The sequence below is a fragment of the Ursus americanus genome, chromosome 31 (assembly GCF_024610735.1).
Source record: "Ursus americanus isolate L20-20 chromosome 31, mUrsAme1.1.p, whole genome shotgun sequence".
NCBI lineage: Eukaryota > Metazoa > Chordata > Mammalia > Carnivora > Ursidae > Ursus > Ursus americanus.
In genome coordinates, this window is record NC_142157.1 from 12,645,287 (window position 1) to 12,668,170 (window position 22,884).

The 22,884-nt window shown below is 35.5% G+C and overlaps 1 protein-coding gene across 1 annotated transcript in view; it reads left to right on the plus strand.

Annotated features, from left to right (window-relative positions):
• GPR158 (G protein-coupled receptor 158) overlaps window positions 1-22,884 on the plus strand; it is a 431,433-nt gene that overhangs the window by 192,790 nt on the left and 215,759 nt on the right. The window contains exon 3 of the mRNA XM_087857604.1: window positions 15,554-15,656. Within this exon, the coding sequence (XP_087713730.1) occupies window positions 15,554-15,656 (103 nt within the window). The remainder of the gene's footprint in view (window positions 1-15,553; window positions 15,657-22,884) is intronic.

Genomic DNA, 22,884 nt, shown 5'->3' on the forward strand with positions numbered 1-22,884 from the left:
GGGTTCCATTCTGGGTTTTCTATTCTGTTCTGTTGATCTACATGTCTGTTTTTGTGCCAGTACCATACCGTTTTGATCACACAGCTTTGTAATAAAACTTGAAGTCCAGAGTGTGATGCCTCCAGCTTTGCTTTTCTTTTTCAAGGCCTTTTGTTTTAAAAAGTCGGTCTTCTTAAAGCCTAGGGTACATGTCAATTGTAGTTGACATTTCCACTCACAGATGCTAGGAATGATAAGATGATGTAGCTACTTTATGTTTCCATCCAAATGTGGGTTTTTCTTGTGAGAATTAGGTTCAGAGCCGCAGGTAAGGCAAAAGCATACTAAACTTCTATGATTTTAAAGAATGTATGCAGGACTTTGAATGTTATATCATAGAGATTATGTAGAGGGGATTATTTTAATTTTAAAGTAAAAAAGGCTTATAATTAATATTTTAATTGTCTGGTAAGAATGTGTATTCCTAAAGTACTTGAAACCATTTTTATGTGTTAAATATTTACTTAAAAGTTGTCCTATTTAAGGAAAAAAAAACTTTTATTTTTTTGTGGTTCAATGATAAACTAAGGACATTCATGCATCTTGAAATTTTTTTCTAGAATAAGATAAATTGTTTAAAGAATCTTGCATGTTTCTCAACTGAGAATGATAGCAATTATACCAATTAAAATGATTTTCTTTGTGAATGATAAATAATATTTTATTTTTTCCTCCTCATAAAAGAAAAGCTCACTGCCACTTGAGAATATCACATTTAGTTTTGATTTAGCATTTAATAGGCAGTGCAGTTCCTGGCTTTTGGTTTAGTCCTATGCCCTTTATTCTTTAGCTGATTTGCTAATTACTATTGAAAAAGCCTCTAAAATTCCACTAGGGAAATGCAAATGTACATTCAGATTCTAAATACTTGAGAGGCAGCCAAGTACTGAGTGCGCACAAACACATTCTGAATTTTACATAATTTTTTATATAATTACTTTTAATGTCCAGAGGGTTCCTTCTTCAATATCAGTATATAGATCCCTTCTCTTTTGCAAAAATGGAATGAGCAGAATGTTCTGATTCTTTCAAATAAATCAAAATAATAAAAAAATAGAATTTCTATAATAGGTGAAAGAGAAGGGAACTAGAAGATTTGTGGGGGGAGGCAGAAGTGTGGCATAATATTAATTTTATAATTTTTTTGAAATAAAAAGCATTGCGGGGCACCTGGGTGGCTTAGTTGATTAAGCATCTGCCTTCGGCTCAGGTCATGATCCCAGGACCGAGCCCCACATAATAAACCCCGCATCAGGCTCCCTTGGTGGGGAGTCTGCTTCTCCCTCTCCCTCTGCCTCTGCCTCTTCCTGCATGCTCTCTCTCTCAAATAAATAAAATCTTAAAAAAAAAAGCATTGCATAAAAGTACAGAATCATCAATATACAGTACAATGAATTGTCACAAAGGGAACACACTTTTATAAGTACCACTCATTTCAAGAGAAAAAGCATTACCAGTATCCAGAAGGGCTTCCTGTGCCCCTACCCATCACCTCCTCCTCACTATTCCCCACATTATCAAATGTCCTGCCTTTTAACACTATACATTGCGTTCCCATTTTTAAACATTTTATAAATAAAGTAATGTAGCATATGACTTATTTTATTCAACATTGTTTGAGAGATTGAGAGATTCATCCATGCTGTTACATATAGCATTGATTTATTATCATTATTGAATGGTATTCTGTTATGTAAATAGAGCACAATTTATTCCTCCATTCTACTTTAGGTGAACATTTGGCTTTTTTTAGTTATAGGCTCTTGGAAACAGTGCAGCTTTTTTTGCATGTCTGTTGGAGAGTGTTTGCATACCTTTCAGTTGGGTATATATCTAGGATTGAAATATCTGGATAATATGATATGTTATTTTCAAATTTAGTAGATAATGCCAAATTCAATTTCCAAGAAAAATGTATCAATTTATATGTCTGCCACCACTATATGAGGTTCTACTTATTCCATATCCTCACTAATACTTAGATTGTCAGTTTTTTAAGTTTCAGTCTTTTGGTATGTACTGGTTATTTTATTTTATTTTATTTTATTTATTTTTTTTATTTATTTATTCGACAGAGATAGAGACAGCCAGTGAGAGAGGGAACACAAGCAGGGGAGTGGGAGAGGAAGAAGCAGGCTCATAGCAGAGGAGCCTGATGTGGGGCTCGATCCCAGAACGCCGGGATCACGCCCTGAGCCGAAGGCAGACGCTTAACCGCTGTGCCACCCAGGCGCCCCTGTACTGGTTATTTTAAATTTGCTTTTCTCTAGAGATTAATGAGATTGGAAACTTTTATATGTTTATAACCATTGTGACATGCTATTTAAACTTTTGCTCAATTTTATATTGTAATGTATTGATGTGGAATTTTTTTCATATTCTAGATATGAACTGTTTTTTATTATATGTGTTGAAATACTTTCTCCTCTTTGCAGTTTGACTTTTTACTTTATAAATGTTGTCTATTGATCAAAAGTGTTCTTAAATGTTAATGTATTTCTTTATATTTAATACTACCTCTAAATCATGAAGATGTTCTTCTATGTTATATTCTAGAAACTTGTTTTATGTTCCATATTTAGATCTTATTTTTATATATGTTCAGGAGTAGGAAGACATTTCATGTTTCTCCATACGAACAACCAAGCACCCAACACTATTTATTGAAAAGACTGTTCTTTCCCCCTATTGCTCTGCAGAGCCACCTTTGTTATAAATCACATGTTCCTTGGGTTTGCTTCCAGACTTACTTTTTTTTTTTTTTTTTTAAGTAGGTTCCATGTCCAGTGTAGGACCCGACATTAGGGCTAAAAATCACAACCATGATATTAAGATCTGAGCTGAGATCAAGAGTCAGACACTTAACCGATGAGCCACCCAGGCGCCTCTAGACTTTCTGTTTTGGAGCTTTGTATAATTTTTCTTGACTTGTACCAATACCACATTATTACAATTACTGTTGCCTTACAAAAAGTCTTGATAACTTATGGAGCCATCCTTTGAGGGATTTTTGTTGTTAAGTTCTCATTGGTATTCTTGGCCCTTTACATTTCCTTTTAGTTTCCATATGAAAGTTAGAATCAGATTATTGGAAGTGCATTATATCAACAGAGTATGTGGAGATTGGACATCTTGAAAATAATTAGTCTTTTAATCCATGATCATGGGTATATCCTTTCATTTATTTATATTGCCTTTAATTTCTTGCAGTAAGGTAGGTCTTTTGTATATGAAGAGGCTACTCAGGCATCTTTCATTTATTACTTTATAGATTTTAAAGCAACATTTTTAGATCCAGATAAATTTGGATTGTGATATATTCCTAAGAGTTGGATACCCTGTTTAACTCTGGTAGTACTTCTTGACTTAAAAATCAACTTTGTCTGATATTAGTGTAGCTACACAGCTTTCTTTGGTATATGTTTGCATGGTATATACTTTGCATATGTGCCAATGTTCCGCCAATATTCTTTTAGGTCTCACCACTGATTATAGTGCACAGGCTGGATTTCCAATTGCCTGGAGACTGTCTGTTGGCTGGACTATGAAAAGTTCAAGTGCCAGAGAATTAATGTCCTTGACAGCCTTAGGCCACACACAGGTGGGGTAGCTTTTAGCTCAGTTTAGGTAGTTTAGTTCTTATTCTAAGGTGGTTCTGAGAATTTTCTAGAGGAATTACATCCCAGTTATCAGAATAGGAGTTCTCTGGATGAAGCATCATTTATTTGATTCTGTCTTCCTTTTCCTGTCTCCATTACTTCCTTTCTTTGGTTTCATAGAATTGCCTATGAAATAGAGTGTTTTATTCTCTCTTTGTTTCAGGATTTGTGGATGTTCAAATAAGATAATATATTTTCCATCCTTTTATTTCTGACTTTATTTAAAACGTATCTCTTGTTAGCAGCTTTTTAGTTTGCTTAACTCAATTTGACAATCTTAATGTTTTATTTGAATTATGTATTTCATTTTTTTCCCTTTGCTCATTTGTTTCTTAAATTCTACATATGAGTGAGGTCATATGGTATTTGTCTTTCTCTGACTGACTTATTTCACTTAGCATAATACTCTCTAGCTCCACCCATATTGTTGCAAATGTCAAGATTTCATTGTTTTTCACGTCTGAGTAATATTCCATTGCATACATATATAACCCATCTTCTTTATCCGTTCATCAGTTGATGGACACTTGGGCTGTTTCCATAGTTTGGCTATTGTAAATAATGTTCCTATAAACTTCAGGGTACATGTATCCCTTTGAATTAGTAATTTTGTATCCTTTGGGTAAATACCTAGTAGTGCAATTGCTGGATGGTATTGTAGTTCTATTTTTAACTCTTTGAGGAACCTGCATCCTGTTTTCCAGAATGGCTGCACCAGTTTGCATTCCCACCAGTAATGCAAGAGGGTTCCACTTTCTCCATATCAAAATAAATAAATAAATAAATAAATAAATAAATAAATAAATAAATAAGGGGGAGAGAGTAAGGTAAACCAAGAAACACTGTTAAGTATAGAGAATAAACTGATGGATACCAGAGGAGAGGTTGGGGGGTGGGAGGAACGGGTGAAATAGGTGATGGGGATTAAGGAGGGCACTTGTGATGAGCACTGGGTGTTGTATGGAAGTGTTGAATCACTATATTGTGCACCTGAAGCTAATATTACATTGTATGTTAATTAGCTGGAATTTAAATAAAAACTTTAAAAAATGAAGTCTGTTTTTCAAGTATATGTGATAATTATTGCTGTAGTTAGGATTTAAAGCTACTAACTGTTTTAACAATTCTTTTTTCTTATTTATGTGTCTTTTGCCTTAATCAAAATATTCTTCAGTCTTCCTTTCTGAAGACTTTCTACAATGAACAGGGGTGGGATAGACATTCATTCCTTTCAAAAGGGAGAAATCAGAAGGAGGAAAGGAGTGATAAGTCTCAGGCAAGTTCAAATTTAGCAAGGCAGATTTCGGTAGATCTTAAGGTTCAAGAACAATGGTTTGATGCTGTGCCCTTTAGGCCCACTGTGATGGCAGCATCCTCACCAACAATTGTTATTGTTTGCCTTTTTTATGTTAGCCATCCTAGTGTGTGTGAAGGGGTTCCTCATCATGGTACTTGGTTATTTTTTAAAACTTTTATTGATGTGCAAAATATATACAGAATAGTACACAAAATGACCATACTTGTTTAACAAGCTCTTGGCTATAAAAATAGATTGCTAGCAAAAATTCCACTTTTGTTCTCTTCTCTATTTATGTGACTCCAAATACATGTATGTCAAATCTGTTTACTATGAACTGTATATTCTTTGTGTTGTTTTCTTTTATTTAATTTTTTTTCACACTTCAGACTGGATCCTTTTGCTAATCTATCTTTGAACTGGCTTATGTTTTCTTTTCCAGTGCCCAATCTTGGTTTTATAAGTTCTAGAATAGCTACTTTACTCTTTTTCTAAAAAAAATAGATCCCAGTTCTCTGGAGAAATTTTATTTTATATTTTATTTTATTTTAATTCCAGTGTAGTTAACATACAATGTGATATTAGTTTCAAGTATACAATATAGTGATTCAACAATTCCATATATTACTGAGTGCTCATCAAGATAAGGATACTATTAATCCTCTGGGAAATTTTGTATTATTGTCTTCTACTCTATTGGACATATTGATTATAGTTATTTAAAAATCAGTTTCAATAACTTGAGTACCTAGTCATTTGTGGGTCTGTTTATATTGTCTTTTTTTCTTGGTCTGTTTGGTAATTTAAGAGTTAATGACAGACATTGTGTTGTTAAAGTGGTTCTGTATGCATTGCCTTCTTCCACAGAGGCTCTATCCTGTCTGTGATACTTTACTAGATGCGAACAGATCACCTTAATCCAAGCAGTGCTTGATCAGTACCAAAATGAACAGAAGTCTGTGAAAAGCTCAGATTATTTATTCACTCCTACTTCCAGGTTATAATACTCCAGAGGGCTCACTGAGAACCTTAGATGGTTTATTAGAGATTGTGCTTAGCAGGTCCTAAACTCTTAAGAGTTTAAAATTGTAATGCTGCCAAAATTTCAACCGTTTCCCTTCAGTTTCTGCTTTGCTTCCTTGACTTTCACCTTTGGCAACTTAAAATTCAACAGATTTTTAAGGGTCAGACTTCTTTTCTTGCACTTTCATCCTTTCTGGGATTTTGTCTTTAGGTTTGAGTGTTTTTGCAGCCCCCAGATTGATTATTTTTTCCTCCTCAGGCCTGTGAGATTACCTGATTTTCCTGGCTTTTTACATCTTACCAGCTTCCATCTGTCAGATTCTTAGTCTTCCCCCAGTGCCTCATGTTATCAAATATAACGTTTGATTCAGAAATGTAGAATATATAACAGCTGTGCATTTCCCTTTTTTCTATAATCTCGGCCCCTCAATTTTGGCTCCATTGGCAGTTTTCTGATGCCTCCACATAGGTAAGTTAGTTGGTTTCTTTCTCTCCTCTCTCTCTCCCTCCCTTCTTTTTCTTTCTTTCATTTTATCCGGATGTTTTAATTGTTTTTGGTGGAAACTTCAGCCTGTTACAAGATAATGTATCATAGCTAGAAATTAAAGTCAGTTCCTTCCTTCCCTCATTTTAGTAATATTTATTAGTACCTACTATATGTCAAGCACTATGGTAGGAGCTGGGGCTATTACAGTAAAGATTGCACCCACTATTCAGGTTAAGAAATAATTGTTACCAGTACCTCGGAAAGTCCTTGTATATTCTTCCCTCATCCTAACCCACCATAAGATAAGATAACCCAACATAAGAATTTTATGTTATCACTCTATTCTTTAGTTTCACATGTGCATATATCCTTATCAGTACTTTATAAAAATTTTACGTTTTTGAATTTTACAAAATCAAAATCATATTACATATATTCTTTTATTAATTTTTATTCTTAGTACTGCAATTTCTATTTTAACAAATGATTCTAGAAAAATAGCTAAAGATGGACTACTCAAAAAGAAACAAGCAAACATATATGAAGCCCTTAAGCCGTGAACAGGGCACAGCACCATATAGCAACTCTGATTTTGCTGATTGTGCCCTCTGAGAACCAGACCATGACTTTTTTCTTCTTTGTTACTGAAGCAAACAGCGTACAATGAAGCTCAGTAAACAAGAGCTAAATTAAGTCAAGAATGAAAAGAAAATCTCCAGTGGTTATGAGCTGAGGCCACAGGAAACACAGGGTGTCAAATGTAGAACATAGGTGCTTCATGGTGGGTTTGGGGTTTAGGAGAGGACAGTGTTAAATTTTTTTAAAGTGTTGAACATAATAAGAACTGTGTTGCTCAAGGCTTTGTGGCTGTTTCTGTTAGGAGGGTCTGGAAAACTGGACTTGTTCACTCAATGAGATATAATCCTGTCATTTCCCTGAGTCAGTTTCAACCCCCACAGAGCATCTCGCTGTGTGTCAGTGTGAAGTTTGTAGAGTTGTAATGTGTTTGTGCCAGATGCTGCATTGTCATCCTTTAGCCCTGTTTTGTGAGAGCTGGCTCAACTGAATACAACAAGCATGTCAAAAATTAATAATAGAAAACAGTTTCTTTTTAAATTTTAACTGTATCATAAAGTAAAACATCCCCTCATTCCTCACCCCCTCCTCTGCCCCAGTCCATCATGCTTTTTAAACTAGATTCTGCCAGCTAATGAGTAATAGAGACAAAACATAGTTCTTTTCACCCTGGTGAAATACTGCATTATTTGTTATTCATGAGTTCTTGTTTCCTTGGAAAACTGTTTGATGAAATATGTGGGTGATGTGTACCCTATCATTGCCTGGAGGCCTTTTAAATTTCCTCAGTTAGAGTATTTTCCTTTTGTTTTTAATAAACTTGCAAATAGTTGTGGAGAAGAGCCACTGGATGATAGTGTAACTAACCTGGTTTAGTACCATATCTCCCCAAACCCACTCCCAAATTAACAAATTCAACATTTTACAGTATTGCTTCACAAGTTACATAAAAGGAGTAAAAGAAAAAAAAAGCTGCTGTCTTGTAAAAATAATCTGGAAGACCCAGTTACTACTGCATCTTGCCAGCATCAGGCCTCTTTCTTTGTGCCTTGTGTTGTTGCCATCTGCTTTTTGAATAAGGTTCAGCAAATTCAATGCAACAGGAAATCCTTTCTGGAGTTAGATAAGTCTTCTGTCCAAGCAGAGCAGAGTCATGTTTTTGCCAATAAAGAGAAAAAAGTGACAGTCTAGACTGTCATGAATGTCCTTGGTTCCCATTGCTTGCTGAGTTCAGTTTGGGATTAAGCATCTGTGAACTGGCCTCATGATTTTCCTAAGACCCAGAGGGACTTCTGTTTTAGGAATTCAGGTAGAGAAGAGATACTTCACTTATATGCCCTGAAATGAAGATTCATTTTCTAAGATCTGAGCTAAGGAACTCTGCATTGGGAAGTCAGAGGCTTGTTTTTAAAATTGGAAAAGGTATAAGAATTAACTGCATGTCTTAAAATATATATATATATATATATATATTTTTTTTTTAATTAATAATTTTCACTTATTTGAAGCTAAAAGATCCAGCAAACCGATCCATTTGAATAATGCCCCAAACCAAGAAAATTGTCTTGATTGTCTTAGAACAATCAAGATGATTCCAAAGTGACCAGGTGGAATATATGTTAATATATTCTTGTTTACAGAATGCTACTATGTACCCATATTTTGTGGTGAGTAGTCATTAGTCTGAAGCCACACCTCTGGGATTGAATCCAGGCCGTCAAGTTACTAGCTGTGTGGCTTTGAGTGTGCTACTTTAGTGGTATGTGCCTCAATTTTTTTCATCCTTAAGATAGAGATAATAATAGAATTGATATAAGATTAAATGTGTTAATACTTGTGCAGGCATTAGAACAGTGCCTGGCATATGGTAAATACTCAGAAAATATTAACTATTATCTTATTTACTCTTACCTTGTTATTTATTATTGCATATACTCTTGCTACCATGTATATAGGCAATTACAACTCTAAATTAGAAGGAAAAAAGACAGTTCTAGCAGTATGTCCGTTTTACATTTAAAATATGACAACTGTTAGTTCAAAATAAAGAAGGAAAAAGGAAAAAAACAAAAAAACTAAGCATAAGAATTCAAAAAGTTCTGCAGTCTTGGTATTTAGTATATGAGAAAATAGCTGTAAAGCTTCAATAGCTCCAGAGGGCATTAGTATATTTCAGCATCGTTTCATACCTAGTGTTCAAAGTAACGATTCTGACTCAGTAAGAAAATGTTAAATTCTGTTCGTGGTGTTCAGTTTGGAGAAGCCAGAAAGTGTTTTGCATTTTAGGAAGATTCCAAAACAAAGTTTAAAAAAAAGTATTTAAAGACCCATTTCTAGAGGATTTTGAATTCTGTCAATTTTATTGTATTACATTTTATTTTTGCCTCCTCCTTCAGATCCAAATTAGTTTTTCTTCAGAATTATATGTAAATGTGATCCTTAGGCACAAGCATTCTTTCCATTAAATGCCAAACATACCTAAGTTTAGTCTTTTTTTAGCCATTGGATTGCTCAGTAGTACCTTCAAACAAAATCTTCGTGACTGTCAAGCTGGCCAGGTTTTGTTTTGCAATTATGTTCTCCAGGAGTTGAGATGAATGATATGACTTGCCAGTTATGTGTTGCAGGACTGTCTGTAAAGTCTACATACACATTGTTGAGGAAGAAAGACCATTTTGCTCTAAATTCTTTTTTAAAAATTTTTGATTGTGGTAAAAAGCACGTAACATGAAATTTACCATCTTAACCATTTTTTAAGTGTACAGTTCAGTAGGTTAGCTATATATATATATTGTCATGTAATTGATCTAGAACTCTTTCATCTTGCAAAAGGGAAATGCTATATGCCCACTGAACAAGTCCTCATTTCCCCTTTCTTCAGTCTCTGGCAGCCATCATTCTACTTTCTTTTTCTATGACTTTAATTACTTTAGGTCCACATACAAGTGGCATTATATGGTATTTGTCTTTTTGTGACTGGCTTGTTTTACTTGGCATAATGTTCTCAAGGTCCATTCATGTTTTAGCACGTGACAGGATTTCCTTCTTTTTAAATACTGAATGGTAATTCCACTGTATGTACATAGCACATTTTTTTTATCCATTGATGGACATTTGAGTTGCTTCTACCTCTTGGCTATTGTGAATAATGCTGCAGTGAACTGGGTATCAAATATCTCTTCAAGACCTGCTTTCAGTTATTGTGGATATATACCTACAGGTGGGACTCCTGGATTATATGGCAGTTCTTTCTTAATTTTTTGAGAAACCTCCATATTGTTTCCATAGTGGCTGCACTATTTTATATTCCCACCAACAGTGCATAAAGATTCTAATTTCTCCACATCCTTGCCAATATTTGTTATTTTGTTTTATTGATAGTGCCCATCCTAATGAATATAGGCTAATACCTCATTGTAGTTTTGATTTGCATTTCTCTAATGATTAGTGATGTCAAGCATCTTTTCATATGTGTCTTGGCCATTTGTATATCTTCTTTGGACAAATGTCTATTCAAATCTTTTGCCTATTTTTAAATCAGGTGATTTGTTGTTGTTGTCGTTGTTGTTGTTGTTGAATTGTAGTTTTTATATATTCTGGATATTAACCCCCAATCAGATATGTTGTTTACAAATCTTTTCTCTCATTCTGTAGGTTGGCCTTCACACTGTTGATTGTTTCCTTTGAATGCACAGATGTTTTTAAATTTGATGTAGTCCCATTTGCCTATTTTTTGCTTTTGTTGCTATATCCAAGAAATCATTCCCAAATCCAAAGTCATGAAGGTTTTTCCCGTTTCCTTCTGAAGTTTTATGGTTTTAGGCCCTCCATTTATGTCTTTAATCCATTTTGAGTTAATTCTTGTGTATGTTATAAGGTAAGGGCTCAACTTAATTCTTTTGCATATGGATATTCAGTTTTCCCAGCACCATATTTGTTGAAGAGATTGCCCTTTTTTCCCCCATTGCATAGTACTGGCATCCTTGCATACGTCATTTGATCATTATATATGAGGGTTTATATCTGGGCCCTCTATTCTGTGCCATCATGCCAGTACCACACAGTTTTGATTACTGTAGCTTTGTAAATATTTTCAAAATTAGAAAGTGTGAGACCTCCATATTTGTTCTTCGTTTTCAAGATTGCTTTGTCTATTTGGAGTTCTAGAGATTGCATATGATTTTTAGGATGGTTTTTCTGTTTCTGCAAAAAACGCCTTTGGGATATTAATAGAGATCGCATCGGGTAGCATGGGAATCCTGGCAGTGTTAAGTCTTCCAGTCCATGAACATGACTGTCAGTTCATGTGGTTGTATCTTTAATTTTTTCGGCAATGTTTTGTAGTTTTCAGTTTGGTTAAGTTTATTCCTAAGTATTTTATTCTTTTTGAAGCTATTATAAGTGGGATTGTTTTTTAGATGTCTTTTCTGGATTGTGATTGTGTATAGAAACTCATCAATTTATGCATGTTGATTTTATATCCTAGAACTTAGCTTAATATGGTTATTAATTCTAATAGGTTTTTTTTCTTTTTTCTTTTTTTTTTTTTTGCAAAATCTTTAGGGTTTTCTACATGTAACATTATGTCTTCTGCAAACAGATAATTGTACTTCTTACTTTCTTTTTTGAATGCCTTTTATTTCTTTCCCAATTACTCTGCCTAGGACTTCCAGTAATGCTGAATGGAAGTGACAGTGGCCTTGCCTTGTTTCTGATCTTTTAGGAAAATCTTTCAGCATTTCACCCTTGGCCATAATGTTAGCTATAGGCTTTTCATATGTGGCCTTTATTATGTTGAGATAATTTCCTTCCATTCCTAGTTTGTTGCGTGTTTTTATCATGAAAAGATGTTGACTTTTTTCAAATGTTTTTTCTAAATTACTTCAAATAGTCATGTAGTTTTTGTCCTTCATTTTGTCAGAATGGTGTATTATGGTGAATGACTTGTACATTGAATCATTGTTGTGTTCCAGGAGTAAGTCCCACTTGGTTATGGTGTGTAGTCCTTTCTATGTGCTGAATTTGGTTTGCAATTATTTTGTTAAAGATTTTCACGTCAATATTAATCAGGAATATTGGTCCGTAGTTTCCTTTTCCTATAGTACCTTTGTCTGAGTTTGCTATCAGGGTAATGCTGGCTTCACAAAATGAATTAGGAAGTATTTTCATTTCACTCTTTTAGAAGAGTTTGAGGAGAATTTTGGTGTTAATTTTTCTTTGACTGTTTGGTAGAATTGTCCACTGAGGCTTTCTGGTCCTGGGCTTTTTTCTCCCTTAGGAGGTTTTTGATTCAGTCTCCTTACTAGTTATAAATCTGTCCAGAATTTTTATTTCTTCATGACTCAGACTTGATAATGCTATGTATTTCTAGGAATCTGGTTTTCTCTAAACTCTTGACCACCATCTCCTTCCATCTCTTTCTTTGGATCTGGATTACTCCCAGGAACATGACTTTGACTGTAGGTTGTTAAGACTATCCTTAGTATATCTCTGCTGATGGCTTAGTAAGTAGGACATTGTAGGTTCATCAAAGAGGGCGTCCAGTCTTGTGAGTAGCTACTTCATTCACAGGGGTACTATAAGTCTTAAAATAAGAACTAGTTTGAATACTAAACTAGTTGCCTAATCTTGAAAATGTGTAAGTTCGGTTGGGACGTGGCACAGTTAGAGTAGCTACAGAATGGTGATGGCAGATGGAACAAGAAAGCATGGCAAGTTGATTGCAAATTTATAATCATTAATAGAAAAATAAGCCATGATCACTTTTATACTAAGGCAAACGTATATAAGCAGTAGCACATGGAGTTCCACGCAGGTCCCACAGTTTTGAAGTACAGCAGGATGATATCCTTTCATTGATGTTAACTGACTGAATTTTTTTTGTTTTCTTTGAAAATATAAGTTAATTTAAGAATAAAACAAAAGAATTTGAAGTAGCTAAGAATTCATATTTCTGAGTTTTCCATAGTAAAATTGGGAAGTTTTTCTTTTTATGCTCAAAGGGAATTTATATTTGGTCATATTTATCTGATCAACTAGGTTTTGTTTTTTTTAACCTTCATTTTTATTTCAAGTTTAGAGTTAGCTTGTAAAGAGATTTTCTTATTCCAGTAAACTTTCAGATCTGCCTTCAACATTTAAAATTTTCAACTGAATTACTGTTGCAGTACTGTCATATTATCAGGGAATTTAATGCTGTTTCAAGGAATAGCATTAACTTCCAAATTCCAGTGAGGCAGAATATTTAGAATATACTATTGTATTCTTAATATCTAAGACTTAGTTTACCTGGGTAAATCTATGCTGTATGAATGTTTACTAAATGTAACTCACAAGAAATTTCACATGTTATGTCCATAGTATCCCAATCTAGTTAATGAAATAATGATACCACCCTGAATTACTCTCTAAGTGTCCTTTGTTTCTTCCTTTCTGCCTAGCCTTTTAGTTCTAGAGTGTCTTGAGTCTCACCACTTTGGACTTCTGTCCTTTACAGAAGTAAGATTAGACACTCCCTTAGTGATCTAGTCTTATCTGATTTCATGGCTTTACCTATCATCTTTGTGCAAATCAGTCCTAAATTATACAGCACAGACATCTCTCCTGAACTCCCTACTATTTTATCAGCCTGCCTATTTGATACCACAGTTAAATTTCAAATAGGCACTTCACTTTTAACATTTACAAAACTGAACTTCTGCTCTTTCTTCTAAAACTTCTCCACCAGAGGCCTTTCCTGGGTCAACGATAGCATCTCCAGTCTTAAGGTTTCTCAAGCCAAAAAAACAGAATAAAGTCACCCTTTATACTTCTCTTCCTCTTATACCCCATATTTAACCTATTAGGACATCTTGATGTTTCTGCCTTCTTCAAAACTGTACATGAATTTGACTGAATGATTGTTCTTACAAATTAAAAAACTAAGGCTCAGAGAAGTTAAGAGAACATCCCAAGTTCAAGTTCACATAGCTAGTTAGTGATAAAGTCATAATTCAAATCCTTATTTTCTGACTGACCACAAATAATATGCTCTATTCATAATACTAGTGCTTCTGCAAAGTAAGTGTTACAGTTGTTTTTAATTTATACAGTTCAGAAATATCATCTGACCTATTGTATAACTGGGTTTTTATAAATAATATGTGTTATTTCAGTTAGGTTCTATAGGAATTTTCTAAGCCCACAGCAGTTATTTCATAAATACTTGCCAACTCAGTTGAATTGATCGGTACTTATCTCTTCTTGTATATTGCTCTGGGTCAGGAACTGTGTTTTCAATTGCAAGGTATAATTAGATATAAATTGTGTTGTGGCTTAAAACAAAAAAGGCTGGGGGTGGGAGTAGAATTAATGAAATAAAATATTCAAGGAAGTCTTTTAGAAAGCTCTTTGATAAACATTTTTTTTGTTGTATCTGTATGAATTTAGAGCATGTATTAGCTCTTGGTACCTTATAAGTAAATACCTTTCTATTTCTTGGAGTTTGCATAGTATGTAATATTGATCTTGATACCAATCATTAATCTTAGGTTGTGGAATTATTACTTAAATTATTTGAGTTATTATAGTCAAAGGATTGGCATCTTGGTAGAGAGATAGCAGAAATGAAATTTCAGTGTTGACTGTATTCTTAAGACACTCCTGTTTTATTGATGTACTGTTTGTGTTTTAATAGAAGTTATTCTGTGCTTATGTAATTTAAATGTAGCAGAAGTAAAGTATGTTAAGCCAAATTTTATGAGATTTAAGTGATATATTTGAAAGAAGCCAAGACTAAGCTTTTGGGAGATGTCTATTATATCTTTTGATGTGACATATTTAGAAAGCTGATCATTTTTTTTTTTAGATTTATGTGCATGTAGAACACTTACCTATGAAACAGATTTTAGGTAAAGAGCCCTTGGGATCATTATTTTATCTTTATTTTTCTCTTCCAAATTTGCACTTTAAAGTTTGTGTGTTTTGTTATTTCACCAATTTGTGTTATTTTATTCCAAGGATGAAAATTTGGTGAATATATACTTCACAGAAGCAATTTTCACATCCCGAATTCTGTCCATCTACCTACCTACCTATCTACCTCCCTTTGCTGTTATAGAAATATTTTGCATGGAATCCTTCTTCAGGTATTCCTGTAAGTCTTGGAAATACCTCTTAAAGCAATAAGATGATATTTGAGGGATCAAACGCAAAAGCCATGCCTAGAGATTTACTCCCTATGGCAACTGAATGAGTTAAAGTTGTGTGGTGCCTACAGCCCTAATGGCATGTATTTAGAAAGGAAACTCAGTTTGCAGTGTCTAAAAAAATGTCTGTTGCCAAACAAATCTAAAATAAGAGCTCAAAAGAAGAGATACTTCATTCTGGAAAATGTGATAGTTCTGTTACCGTTTGCAGTGATGGATATCTATGGGTCTTTATACTGTGAAATAAACTGTGATCAACTCTACTGCTGTCTTTTCTTTTTCATAGTGTATGCCAATTAAAGGCCTAGGATTCGTGCTTGGAGCCTATCAGTGCATTTGCAAAGCAGGATTCTATCATCCTCAAGACTTCTCAGTGAACAACTTTCAGAGTAAGTGCCCTTTGCTTCTCTGCATATAGATGAGTACACATAATATACACCATTATTAATTATTCAGACTTTCTTTTAACCTTGTTGGAGTTATTTGGTTCAGTCCCCGCTGGTTTGACATTCTTTCATCCTTAAGGAGTTTTTGCTTTGGCTTGTCATCTATTGTGCCCTGGAGTACTGCAAAATAATGTGTTTATTTTAAGTATGTTTTAGTTTTCAATACATTTCCTGAAAATAATGTTAGCTATGTGGTAAGATCAGTTGGGATTCAGTTATTGAGAACTGTTGCTACAGAAAGTTCCTAAACCTAATTTTGCTAGTTTGTTTACTTTATTAATTTGTTTATGTATTAGTTTTCTATACTGCATAAAGAACTACCACAAAGTTAACAGTTTAAAGAACACAAATTTATTATCACACAGTTTTCATTGGTTACCTTTCCAGTCAGAGGTTAGCTTGGTCCCCTGTCTCACCAGGCTAAAAGTAAGGTGTCATCTGGGATGCAGTCTGATCCGAGGCCCAGGGTCTTCTTCCAAGCTCATTCAGGTCCTATCTTGCAGGCCCCCATTTTTTTTCACTAGATGTTAGTCAGTCTGGGTTTGCTCTCAGCTCCCAGGAGTTCTTTAAGGCCTGTCCATGTGACCCTCTTACAACATTGCAGCTTACCCTCTTTAAGGCTAGCAAAACAATTTCCTCACTCTGCTCAGACTGAATCATATATAACATGAAATAATCATGAGAGTGAATGTCCCATCGTTTTGCCAGATAATGTAACTTAATCAAAGGAGAGACTATCTCATCGTATTTGCAGGTCCACTTACATTCCAGGGGAGGTGATTATATAGTGTGTATACTCTAGAATAAAAACTTGGTCATCTGCTATTTTATTCCTACTTCAGAAAGTATCAGTGTTTCAATTTGAATATTGATTTTTTACTTTAGAGAATGCAATGTTACCACACTGGCTTGTAGCCAGCTATTGGATATAAAGAAGGAGTGTAGTGGTAAAAGGGGTGGTTTCATAGGAAGTTAGAGTTTGGGGTTACTGAAACTGAGGTACAGGAATCTTTTAGATAGCCATTCACAAATCTTTGCAAGCCTTATTATTGGTCTGTATAGGAATTTACATTTCTACTAGGCATAGTTCAGAGGGTACATTGAGATTGAGACCTGAGTTTCTTCCTCTGGGAATTTTGGTAGACATTTCTAGATTTTTGTTTTGTTTTGTTTTCTCCTGGAAAACATTATTCTTGGTATTGAATCTGTTTACATTTAACATATAGGCTCTGGAGATGAGTAACATTTTGCTCTCTCTTCTGCCATATAATTCAGAATTCAGCCCTTGTTCTGATTACAGGTTACAGGTATAATTCTAAGATGGCCTCCAAGCTTCTGTTCCCACAGGCCCTGTCCAATACCTTCTCTTAAGTGTGAGTGGGATCTGTGAATACAGTGAGGTAGTCACTCCCTGCTTAGGCTTTATTATACAGCAAAGGTGATCGTATAGTCACCTATGTGATTACATTGCATTAAATAAGATTCCCTCCCAGCATTGCCGACTGAAGAGAGGGTCTAGTGCTGGCCGTGCATAAATAAACTACCTTGTTGTGAGGGCTACACGGCTAAAACCTGAGTGCGACCTCTGAGAGCTGAGAGCAAATCTCATGGGCAGCAACCAGGAAAACACGGACCTCAGTTCTACAACCTCAAGCAACTAAATTTTTCTCAAACCCTGAATACACACGGAAGAGGATCCTCAGCTCCAGATGAGAATACAGCCAGGCCAAAACCTTGATTTCAGTCTAGTGAGACCCTGAGCAGAGACCCCAGTTTACTGTGCCCACACGTTGGATCACCAAAAACTGGGAAATAATGAATAGGTATTTTAAGCCCCCAAATTTCCAGTAATTTGTTATGTAGTAATAGAAAACTAATGCAATAGCAGTGCTGATAACGTATTTTCAGGGTAGATACGCTTTTCCTTGTATCTGTGCGTACCAAACCATGGCAATACCAGAGCTACTTTGGCATTCTTCGTGTTTACGGTCCAGACATAACAGATGATTCAACACTGAAGAATTAAGGGGATAGGTTTTAGCTTATGTTCTGTGAAGGTATTTTGTATCTGGTTTACCCACATTTGTTCTCAGCTCCCACTATGTGACTGAAATAAAACATCTAAATATTTTAGAACCAGAGAATGACTATGCCATTTGCTTATAACACCACCAGAAGAAACTAGTTAACCTTTAACAACTTATCTTTATTTAATTTGCACACTCCTACTTTCTTCCTTATTTTAAAAGCCAATGTTTTTCACTGGACCTACTTTCTCTAAGAAAAGGCAGCTCCTCTGCGTAAATCTAACTCCTTGTTGTACACACTGCAGCCGTGGAAAAGAGGCCATGGTTTTTAAAAGATGATCTATATTTAGACATTAGCTGTGATGCAACTTTGACCTTAGCACACACGTAACCAGACCTGACCTTCCTCAATGACAGAGCAGAAAGCTAGCTACATGTTATAATTTGAAGTCGGTAAAGTGCGCTTTGACCAAAACTGTCTTTCTTGATGGCCTTGTCAGGTTGCAGGAAAATCCATTATTATTCAGTCCTTGTCCTAAAGAAAGAATACTGCGATCTGACCAAGAATGCAAGTTATAACTTACCAGGGTCATCTACTAAGGATTATCCAAACATTTTTTTGTATTCCTGGTTATTATTAAAACACATACTACTTATCTCTGCGTTTCAATATAGTCAGTCTTTTAATCATAGTATCGAGGCAGTTTGTACTGACAGTTGTTTTCTTATGTTCTTAAGGAGCTACCCATGACTTAAGGAATGACTGTGTGTAGCACTGGAACCAAGGGTAAAGAAAGCATTGAAGACCCCCAAAATGAGATAACATATGTGAACCTGCAAGCACAGTACATGGCATATAATAAGTGTTTGTAGGTGTAGTTAAGTGCTAAGCAAACATCAGTGATGTATATAAAGAGATAATCCTTAAACATCATTGGTCATTAGCACTTTGGCTCACATTTTATCATATTACAATAACCAATTTTTAAAAACTAGAACTTTTGGAGAATGAATTCGACATGGATGGGACAACAAGGGTATAACTACCAGTGTTGCACTGAGACGGGCGGTAGGAAGAATACTTGGAAGCTAGGAGCAACAGGAGGAAATTAGTTGCCTGATCAGGAGAATAGGATACAGAAAACCGAGAAGAACATATCTCAAAGATTAAATTCACTTACTTTACAGGTGTACATCTAAAACGATCTGAAATCCCCACATCTGTTATTGTCATGTTATTGTATTTGGAGAGCAGAGCTGAGATATAGTGCTGACGTCTTAGAGAAAATGTAAATGTGACTTAAAAATCCTGTTAAACTATGAAGTGATTTAAAATCTTTATCAGAATAAGACCCACAGTAAACAAAGGGCTTGTAAAGACCAACAAGGATATGTTTAAATGAAATGATTAAAAATTGTGCTGCAGCCCAGAGACTGTGTTCCTGGCCTCTCTCTTGAAATTGGTGGTCATATGTGAACTAATAGGATCTGACATCTGGATGGTAGCAGGATTTCAGAATAACCGAGTACTGATGCATAACTGTCTCTTCAAATCCAGGCTATTCACTTCCAGGTTGATGAAAAAGCAGCTTATGACATGCTCATCTCTCTCAAATCCATCTATCTTAATATGAATTTGGCCTTCAGTGAAACATCTTTTCTCTTTTCTGTAGAGCTATTCCCAGCCTTTCAATCTTACTTCTCTTGTCTTTTGGATTGACTTCAGCTCATGCACCTTTCCAAAAAAACCTAATTACAGATGACCCAAACAGGGACCAAAACTGTCCCTGTTTTGGCAACTCTGGTGTTAATGATGGGGTTGGGGGGAAGACAAAAGTGCAGGGATTTAAAAAAGATACTATCTTGGGAAAAAAGAACAAGAAGCTCTTTGAAAGCAGGTACAGTATAGGGATGCTGAGCTCTAAGCAAACTGTTAAGCAAGGCTAACCTTTCTGGAATAAGTTTATATCTGCCCTTTTTCATGGCTGGCGAGCTGGAGATACTTGGCTTTCTGCAGACTAGGTGCTGTAACAGTCTCTAACACCAACCCCAAATTTAGAACAGATTAAGAGGGCTTGAACATCACAGTCTCATTATCAGCATTATCACTTTTGCTTTTGGCCTGACTTCAGTTTTGTGGTCGGAGTCACTTTTGCTGTATTACAGTTAGTCCTGATCAGTTTTATTGCAGTTGTAGTAACACAATTATCCATCTAGTTGTGCTTTTGTTTTTGCCTCATTCATTTGCCAAGTCTTCAGTTTTTATGTCTTCCTTCATTTCCTTCATTCACTATTCATGCTCATAGTGAATGGAGTCCAGTCACTCGATGTGTCTGGATGATGGGGTAAGTTGCCGATGGAAGGGTTCCCAGTGCTGTCCACGTTCTTGGACTCTCGACTATGGCATTTAATCTGTTAAGCTTTGACTATGTTCTTTCCAACTGTTGGGATATACTCCATTCCATGTTGGACTTCCCTAGTTGTTAAATTTCTACCGGACCTGAATTTCTTTTCTTTTCTTTTTTTTTCCTCTATTTTTTTTTATTTTAATGTTTTTTTATTATATTATGTTAGTCACCATACAGTACATCCCTGTTTTCTGATGTAAAGTTCGATGATTCATTAGTTGCGTATAACACCCAGTGCACCATGCAATACGTGCCCTCCTTACTACCCATCACCAGCCTATCCCATTCCCCCACTCCCCTCCCTTCTGAAGCCCTCAGTTTGTTTCTCAGAGTCCATAGTCTCTCATGCTTCATTCCCCCTTCTGATTACCCCCCCTTTCTTTATCCCTTTCTTCCCCTACTGATTTTCCTAGTTCTTCTGTTCCATACATGAAAGAAATCATATGATAATTGTCTTTCTCTGCTTGACTTATTTCACTTAGCATTATCTCCTCCAGTGCCGTCCATGTTGCAGCAAATGTTGAGAACTCGTTCTTTCTGATAGCTGAGTAATATTCCATTGTATATATGGACCACAACTTCTTAATCCAGTCATCTGTTGAAGGGCATCTCGGTTCCTTCCACGATTTAGCTATTGTGGACAATGCTGCTATGAACATTGGGGTGCATATGGCCCTTCTCTTCACTATGTCTGTATCTTTGGAGAAAATACCCGGTAGTGCAATGGCTGGGTTATAGGGTAGCTCAATTTTTAACTTTTTAAGGGACCTCCACACTGTGTTCCAGAGTGGCTGTACTAACTTGCATTCCCACCAACAATGTAGGAGGGATCCCCTTTCTCCACATCCTCTCCAGCAATTGCTGTTTCCTGCCTTGTCAATTTTTGCCATTCTAACTGGTGTAAGGTGGTATCTCAGTGTGGTTTTGATTTGAATTTCCCTGATGGCTAATGATTTTGAACATTTTTTCATGTGTCTGTTAGCCATTTGTATGTCCTCATTGGAAAAGTGTCTGTTCATATCTTCTGCCCATTTTATGATTTCTTTATTTGTTTCTCGCGTATTGAGTTCAAGAAGTTCTTTGTAGATCTTGGATAGCAGTCTTTTTTTTTTTTTTTTAGAGATTTTATTTATTTATTCGACAGAGATAGAGACAGCCAGCGAGAGAGGGAACACAAGCACACAAGCAGGGGGAGTGGGAGAGGAAGAAGCAGGCTCATAGCAGAGGAGCCTGATATGGGACTCGATCCCATAATGCTGGGATCATGCCCTGAGCTGAAGGCAGACGCTTAACCACTGTGCCACCCAGGCGCCCCGGATACCAGTCTTTTATCTGTAGCATCGTTTGCAAATATATTCTCCCATTCCATGGGCTACCTCTTAGTTTTTTTGACTGTTTCGTTGGCTGTGCAGAAGATTTTTATCTTGATGAAGTCCCACAAGTTCATTTTATCTTTTGTTTCTCCGGAGCTGAATTTCTATCATAGTTTAGCATAGTAATTAAGAGCATGGTCTTTGGAATAGTCTAACTTGGGTTTGAATCTTGGCTCTACTACTTACTTGCACTGTGCTATATTCTTTAGTTTCCCTAACCTTCATTTTATGACATATGTAAAATTGGGATAATATTACATGTTATATGAAGTTGTTATAAGGATTAAATAATAAATTCGAAGTTCTAAGGACAGTTGGCACATATTAAATGCTCAAAAATATTGTTGTTTTTATGATTATTATTTGGAAGTTTGTATCTATTCCATTTCCCTCTTTTCCCAAGTAGCTCCCCATTTTTATTCCTTTCATCTAGTATTTGCTCCACTTCCTAGAAGAGAATCATATTCCCATGTCCCAGATTTTTTCTTTAAATCTTAAAATGGGCCCCACTCTCGTATATAATATTCAGTCATCCAAAAATCTTCCTTCTTCCTACTACCCAAAAATTTACTTCATTAGATTAAAAAATGTTTTTATTGCCACTTTTATTAGTTATATTATTTATTTTACTTTATTGGACTGCTAATTTGAGATTCGCTTTTGTAAACAATCATCTTCCCCAAAATATTTTAAAAAAACCTCTGGCAGGAAAATTTGACTGTCAGTCATTCACATATAAACTCATTGTATTAGGCAGAATGATGTCCGTTCCCACCCTCCAAAGATGTGCATGTTCCCACTTTTACAGTCTGGGACTGTAATCTCACATGGCAAAAAGGGACTTTGCTGATGTGATTAAATTACAGACTTTGAGATGAGAAGATTATCCTGGATTATTCGGACCATTCTAATCACACCAGTCCCGAATAGCAGAAAACTTTCCTGGCTATAGTCAAGAGACAGAAGTGAGGGCACAAGAAGAGTCAGAAAAATGCTATATTGCGGGCTTTGAAGATGGAAGAATAAACCCAGCCAAGGAATGTAGGTGGTCTCAGGAAGCTACAAAAGGCAAGGAAATGGAGTCTTCTCTAGATCCTCCGGGCGGGGAGGGGGGGGGGGATATATATAAAAATATATATATATATATTTGGCCGTGCTGACACCTTGATTTTAGCCAAGTGAAACCCATGTCAGACTTCTGACCTATAGAAGTGTAAGAATGAATAAAATTATATTATAATTCATTTAAGAAGTAATAAAAATTTGTGTTGTTTTAAGACACTGAGTTTGTGGGAATTTCTTATAGCAGCAATAGAAAACTAGTACACTCAGTTAGCTTGCTTCCCACCCAACATTCATTCCA